The sequence below is a fragment of the Heloderma suspectum genome, chromosome 5 (assembly GCF_057233095.1).
Source record: "Heloderma suspectum isolate Gila_16-S chromosome 5, 16-S_ref, whole genome shotgun sequence".
Classification (NCBI taxonomy): domain Eukaryota; kingdom Metazoa; phylum Chordata; class Lepidosauria; order Squamata; family Helodermatidae; genus Heloderma; species Heloderma suspectum.
The window spans coordinates 154,182,374-154,189,998 of NC_139462.1; the positions used below are offsets into that span (position 1 = coordinate 154,182,374).

A 7,625-nucleotide genomic window follows, 5' to 3' on the forward strand; every position below is an offset into this window, starting at 1 on the left:
GCTACTGCCTCTTTGCTCATTGGCTCTCTGCCTGACAGGCAAGCACATGGTAACAATGAGGAGAGCAGTGTTTGGTGACAATGCTGGTAAGAAGGTAATGGAACCAAAGAAGGACGATAGAACTACATTTGGTCCCCCCCCCCCCGCCGAGCACTCTCATCCCATCCAGAAAAAAGGAAGAGGTTCAAAGTGTATCCAGCTGAATGTGTGGGGCCAGAAATTACCTGGAACAGGTCCATGGTTGCCATGATGGTCATGAGCCCCTGAGCCTCTCCTGACGTTGACATCCACCAGAACAACTAGCCTGAGGAAAACCAACATCATCCCTGAGACCACATTGGACAGCTCAGGCAGGGACAGCAGGGCAAATATGGTAAACCAGCAGAATCCCTAACCTGTCCCAAATACCTAACCTGAGAAACACATGCTCAGAACCCAGGAAAGGCTGGATGGGGCACCTGATCAGGGTGATGGAACCCCAATAGATCACCACCAATCAGTGGAGGCTGGTGGCTTCGATGTCAGTGGGGTTCTTTAGAGTTCTGACTGATTCTAATCAAAAGCCAGAGCGGATTCACCACCCCACTGGCATCAGAGCCACCAGCCTCCACTGCCGCCAAAAGATCCCACCTCCCATTTAGTCATGTTCTTTTCAGCTTCTTCTCTCTACTCTTATAATGTTCATATAACAATTCTTTCATTTTCTTTCTTTTAAAAAACAATTGGGCTGTGCACAGTGAACTCTAGCTATTTTTAAGCTCAGTGCTATTTTGTAGTACACGGTCAGCTAAATTTAAAATCCATCCTTTGTCATGGAATTGAAGAGAACCCTTTAGATGATAAAAACACTGCTATGGTTGATTTAATTTTCTACTTGCAAACTAGGACACAAGCCGATGTGATTGAAATCTTTATTTTTAGACAATACCATTCAAGTGCTTTTGTTCACAGTTGCATAAATGGTTTTTAGTAATAAATTCAAGTGGCTGATTGAATAGGATTTGACTGTCATTCATGAAGTCCCCTAGGACTGTTGCTGATTTAAAACAGTTACTTAGACCATGTTTATCTGGAAATGTCAGCTTTGGGGAGATATAGCAATTTCTTTTTTTCCTCTTTCTTTGTTTTTTTTTAAAAAAATGGAGACTAAATATTAGAATATTTTTTTGTACAGCTGAATCCAGCATCCAGAGTGCCAGGGGAGTTTTAAGTCAAGCCACAATGACGTAATTCTAATTCATAAGAGCAGGGCAATGCAGGATTTCACTCTTCCTGGCATAGACCCAGTGTCATAATATATGGACTTTATGTTAGCGTAACATATTTCTAATAATATGAATTTCCCTTTCATGTTCATCAACAAAACCAAGATCCGCACACTCATACATATACACATGCAAAGATATATGTTGGGTCAGGCAGGAATGGATGTGGGAAAATGTCAAAAGTCCTGATGAACTGAGACATCAGCTTTTGTTTCTTTTTAAACATGATGACCCAGTTATTTGCCACCAATTTGTTTTGATGATCAAGTATGTATCCAGAGTTGAAGTAAGTTCCCAGGGAAGAAAAGAGGCCCTGGATAATGAGGGGTTCTTAAAAGGGGTTGCCTCTGCTGGCAAAGATCAGTATCTATCTTTAACCACAAAAGTAAGTATTTGCACAATAGGGAGGCAGGAAATGAACTGATGGAGGGAGGCTAGGCTGCATCATGTCTTCCATACCAAAGAATAGATCTTGTTTTTCTCCTCTCATGTTCTTAATATGCCAATATCCCCAGAATTTGTCAACTTTGGGCATTTCACAGAAGTGGCGCTTCCTCATTTTATCTTTCCAGTGTAATGTCTGAAGTGGGAACTGGTACATCTCCCCCATGTGAGAACAATGTGTGTGCTTCGGATATAGGCAGAGTTCACACATCTCACCACAACAGAGAGCTGCTGTTATATATCCATTTTAACTGAAATGGCAGGGCATAAATATACTGGAGATGGCATAGTTTTGCAGATGGATACCTTTATAAAAGCCAGATTGATGCAGAGCTCTCTTTCTCTCCCTCCCTTTTTTTCTCCCTTCCCATATAGTACTGTGTGTGGACAGATGGCCTAAATGCCCTTCTTGGAAAGGATATGATGAGCGAACTGACACGCAATGACTTGGACACTCTGCTCAGTATGGAGATAAAGCTGCGCCTCCTGGATCTGGAGAACATACAGATCCCTGATGCTCCGCCACCTATTCCAAAGGAACCAAGCAACTATGACTTTGTATATGACTGTAACTAAATCTACTCTCACTGCTGAGACTCACATTTCAACTGAAACTAGTATAACTGGAGAGGCATGTTTTTTTAAAGGAGAAAAGAAGAGAACAAAATATGCACATTGGACTTCATTTTGGGGGGACTATAAAACACTTCCTCCTTGCTTTCCACCCTTCTGTCTGGTATTATCTCCCCCACGGCTAGTGAAAAACACTTGATTTCATTAACTTCTCACTTTTGGGCAAGGTCAAATGAACATTCCAACTGAAAGGGTGCTCTGGGAGGAACTTCCTTATTTTTGAAATGCTGGAGTACACATTCCAAATAAAAGGACAGTGTGGCCAAAGCACACGACCACTAAACCAAATCCAGCATTACAGGTGCTTTAACTGGAAGAAACGAAGAGGTAAAACTGTTATAAGTGGAGGGTGGCCAGAGATGTCTTCCCCTCACCTTCGCTCCCAATCATGGAGTCAGCTAAATAGCCAACCTCAGTGAAAATGAAGATTATTAACGGCTTTCAGCTTCTACACCATTGTTGTCATGACCCACCAGTACTATCCTCTCCATTAACACCAGCATCTATCCTCACCATTTGTGCTATGTCAAGTGACGGTTTCTTAAGATGATGAATCCACAGGTCTTTGCTGAAAACATTTCTAATCTCTTAATAGCCACTTAATAATATCTCACCTACGTGATTTCCACAGTTTTAATGAAGCCACTTGCTGTTTTATGTCCCTGTCATGTAGTTACATATCACTAAAACTGGTGGACATTTTTATGTCCTAGATGGGGTGGATTATTTTGCGTGCAAAGCAGCAGATGCCATAGATACCGAAAAGTGTGATGTATTCAGGTTTACGTCCTAGAACTGTGGAAAGTGTTACAAATTTGCAAGGGATTTGGTTTTGTACAAAACACTTGAAGAATTATTGCCAAATATATATTTAATTAAGAACAAAATTGTACTGAGTGTTACTTTAAAAAAAATCTGTGTTTTAATTTCTGTATGGCAACTGGAACATTGCCCTTGGAGAGAAAATATGCACCAACATTCCCAAAACATTGCTGTTGAATAAAATTGGACTTGTGCTTATTTTTGGAAATTGTGTCTTTATTCTCAGGCTCCCATTACCATTTCTGATGGTTCTGCACTTCGAGGGTGAAAAAGCAAGACAATTGTGATTTGAGTAGAACCATTCTGCTGTTACACCTGGCTTGAAGGAAAAGGTTGTGATCTTCTTTACACTGAACGAGAGCAGGTGTGAGCAACTTGTGGCCCTCCAGATGTTTTGGCCTATATCTCCCATCAGCCCTCATCATTAGCTATGCTGGCTAGGGATGATGGTTGTTGTAGGCTGAAACATCTGGAAGACCACAGATTGCCAACCCCTGAACTAGAGAACCACTGAGCTCGAAAAGGACCCTAAGGGCCATCCAGTCTCAGAGTCTGGACCGTATATCTACCAGGCCCACACAGATTAGTTTATGCAATCCAGACTACAAAGAACCACAAGTAATGCCTGCAGGTCAACAGCCATAGATGTCTTATGCAAGTAAGCCAAGTCAGGGGAAGGCAAATTACTTTCAGGGGTGCTAGTCAATAGGAATTGGACCGGGGTTTCATTCCTAATTCCAAGTGTGATTATCAGTCTGTCCCTCAGCATGAACAAAACTCATCTACTAGGTGCTGCTTCTCACTTTATATTTTGTGTTCAGCTGTGGATGCTTGAATAGAAAATATTTGTGCCGTGTGTTGAGAATGGTGTATGCCCACATCTCTTTGTTAATTACATGGAAGCATAACCAGTAATGATTTGGGGACCACCTCCATGTATTTCCCTAAGAGTGCTTCCACACTAGCCCTTTTCTATGAAATGTTCATTCTCTGTTCACTTGCTTTTTATAGAGCATTCACATGACAGTTACCCCTTGAGTTCCTGTACTTTCTGAGTAATCCTCCCATGGTACTTTATTTTCTGATTTGCTGCTTGAATAACCTCTCTAATGTGCCCCAATACCAATTTCTCTTCATGAAAGGTGGGAGAGAAGCCTCAGAGGCTTTACTACAGGGGCAACCTGTGACCTTAGTCAAAAAAGAAACAGCTGCACCAATTTAATGCCCAACGCATTTCGACACTTGGTCTTTATCAAGGGAAAAACTCTTGGAGATTGTTTCGGAGGAGTCCCTCTCTAAGGATGCAGCTGTTTCTTTTTTGACTGGTTACCAGCCTTACAGCTGGGGGAGTTTGTTTTGTTTTTTTGCCCCTATTGGCACTGTTACAACCTGTGGCCTTCCAGATGCTTTGGACTACAATTCCCATAATTCCTAGCCAGCATAACCAATGGTGAGGGATAATGGGAGTTGTAGGCCAAAGCATCTGGAGGGCCACAAGTTGCCCATCCCTGCTTTAATAGCACATTTTGCAATTAAGAGAGAGCGATAGAAGAGAAATCAGTAGTTAAAAGTCTCCCCCTCCCCCATGGGAAGAGAAATTGGGGCTATTTGTGGGCAATTCAGGGGCTGTTTGTCACTATTCCCACAGCCCAGATCAACAGGAAGCATTAAAACAGGCTGAAGCTGCAAATAGGAGGCTTTCAATTAGCATGAGAAAGGACCTTTGCTGAATGGAACTTCCTAATAAATAGACACTGCAGAAAGGTCTTGGCCATGGGGAAAGGCATTGCTAGATGCTATAGCAGTGTATTATGTGCTGTGTGGAATGTCTCTTTTAATTCCTCTTCCAGCTAATTGCAGAAAAGAAAAGCAGTGTCTCGGTTGCTTCCTCTAATGTGGAAGGCCCCAAGAAAAACAGTGATTATACAAAGTACATGTATTTTGTATTTGGGTATCCATGCAGGGACCTAACAGAAGCAGATGAGATTAAGAAGAGGTGGAAAGAATACACAGAAGAACTATACAGGAAAGATCTTAATGTCCCTGATAGCCATGATAGTGCAGTCGTGGAACTTGAGCCCGACATCCTCGAGAGTGAAGTCAAGTGGGCCTTAGGAAGCATTAGTAACAACAAAGCTAGCGGAGATGACAGTATTCCAGCTGAGCTATTTAAAATCCTAAAAGATGATGCTGTTAAAGTGCTGCACTCAACATGCCAACAAATTTGGAACACTCAGCAGTGGCCACAAGACTGGAAAAGGTCAGTTTACATTCCAATTCCAAAGAGGGGCAATGCCAAAGAGTGTTCAAACTACCGTACAATTGTGCTCATTTCACATGCCAGCAAGGTGATGCTCAAAATCCTACAAGCTAGGCTTCAGCAGCATGTGAACTGAGAACTACCGGAAGTACAAGTGGGGTTTCGAAGAGGCAGAGGAACTAGAGATCAAATCGCCAACATTCGCTGCATCATGGAGAAAGCAAGAGAATTCCAGAAAAACATCTATTTCTGCTTCATTGACTACGCTAAAGCCTTTGATTGTGTGGATCACAACAAACTCTGGCAAATTCTTAAAGAGATGGGAGTACCAGACCACCTTACCTGTCTCCTGAGAAACCTGTACGAGGGTCAAGAAGCAACAGTAAGAACCAGACATGGAACGACCTATTGGTTCAAAATTGGGAAAGGAGTACGACAAGGCTGTATATTGTTACCCTGCTTATTTAATTTATATGCAGAGTACATCATGAGAAACGCCGGGTTGGATGAATCACAGGTCGGAATTAAGATTGCTGGGAGAATTATCAACAACCTCAGATACGCAGACATTACCACCCTAATGGCAGAAAGTGAAGAGGATCTAAAGAGCCTCTTGTTGAGGGTGAAAGTGGAGAGTGCAAAAGCTGGTTTGAAACTCACCATTAAAAAAATGAAGATCATGGCATCTTGCCCCATCACTTCCTGGCATATAGAAGGGGAAGAAATGGAAGCAGTGACAGATTTTACTTTCTTGGGCTCCAAGATCACTGCAAACAGTGACTGTAGCCATAAAATTAAAAGACGCTCCTTGGGAGGAAAGCTATAGCACACCTAGACAGCATAGTAAGAAGCAGAGACATCACCTTGCCGACAATGGATCGTATAAGCAAAGCTATGGTTTTCCCAGTAGTAATGTATAGCTGTGAGAGCTATAAGGAAGGACTATAAGGAAGGCTGAGTGCCAAAGAATTGATGCTTTCGAACTATGGTGCTGGAGAAGACTCTTACGAGTCCCCTGGACTGCAAGGAGGTCAAATCAGTCAATCCTAAAGGAAATCAACCCTGACGGCTCATTGGAAGGACAGTTACTGAAGCTGAAGCTCAAATATTTTGGCCACCTAATGCGAAGAGAAAACTCCCTGGAAAAGACCCTGATGCTGGGAAAGATTGAAGGCAAAAGGAGAAGGGGACGGCAGAGGATGAGATGGCTAGATAGCATCACCGATACAATGAATATGAACTTGAGCACGCTCCGGGAGAGAGCGGAGGACAGGAAGGCCTGGCATGCTATGGTCCATGGGGTCATGAAGAGTCGGACACAACGACTGAACAACAATCCATGCCCCAGTATAAAATGTAAGTGATAAAATGGCCTAGATATATCCCAAGGGGGATTCTACAAAATTTAATTCTATGCCATCCAACATCCTCTCTCTAGCTGGGGGCAATCTTTGGTATATGTGAGTTCAGTGAGTGCTGTTAGTATGAAAGCTTAGCATACGTATCTTGTTTCCTGTCTTCAACAAAGATACTAGTGAAAGAGTGATATTAAAGATATTTTCTTCACGTAAGTGGTTTGTGGTTTTCCTTGTCTGAGCAAAACCAAAGTGCATCTAGTGGATCTCTTCCCTGTGCAGAAGACCTTTTCACACAGTAAACTGTGTCCATAGATCGCCTATGCATATATGAACTTTATGCACAGTGTTGTTAGTTTCCTTCCATTCGTGGTCCTCGGGATCCCAGCGTTGCTCATTTTATGTCTGTGCAGGGGGCAAACCTCCTTTGTTTTCCTAAGATTCATTGACAAAACACTTTCCAACATCCTGCTCAGTTATTTATATAGAAGCTGGGGGGCTACTGCTCTGACCCAAGGCCTTTGGCTTATGGGATTCTCAATCTTGCCCCCCATGTTCCTTAATATCTACATGAAACCATTGCTTGAAGACTTCCAGAGATTCAGGATGCTTGAATAGAAACGTCATCAGTATGTTGATGATGCTCAGATCTATCTCTCATCAGATCCAAAGGAGGCAGTGACAACTCTCAACCAATCTCTGGGGGCAATGAGGGACTGGATGGATGAACAAACCAAAAATTCAGATAACATTAAATAATTATGGGTGAGGGCTAGTTGATCAATGTTTAGTTGTTCAGCCTGCACTGGATGGGGTTGCACTCCCGCATAAGACATGGGGTTGCAT

At 42.5% G+C, this 7,625-nt stretch overlaps 1 protein-coding gene across 3 annotated transcripts in view; it reads left to right on the forward strand.

Moving 5' to 3' along the window:
• The window catches only part of ELMO1 (engulfment and cell motility 1), a 405,171-nt gene extending 401,802 nt beyond the window's left edge, over window positions 1–3,369 (forward strand). For all 3 annotated transcript variants that reach the window (XM_084857863.1, XM_084857865.1, XM_084857864.1), the window contains one exon: window positions 2,085–3,369. In XM_084857863.1, the coding sequence (XP_084713989.1) occupies window positions 2,085–2,285 (201 nt within the window). In that variant the 3' untranslated portion in view covers window positions 2,286–3,369. The remainder of the gene's footprint in view (window positions 1–2,084) is intronic.
• The last annotated feature ends 4,256 nt before the right edge of the window (window positions 3,370–7,625 follow it).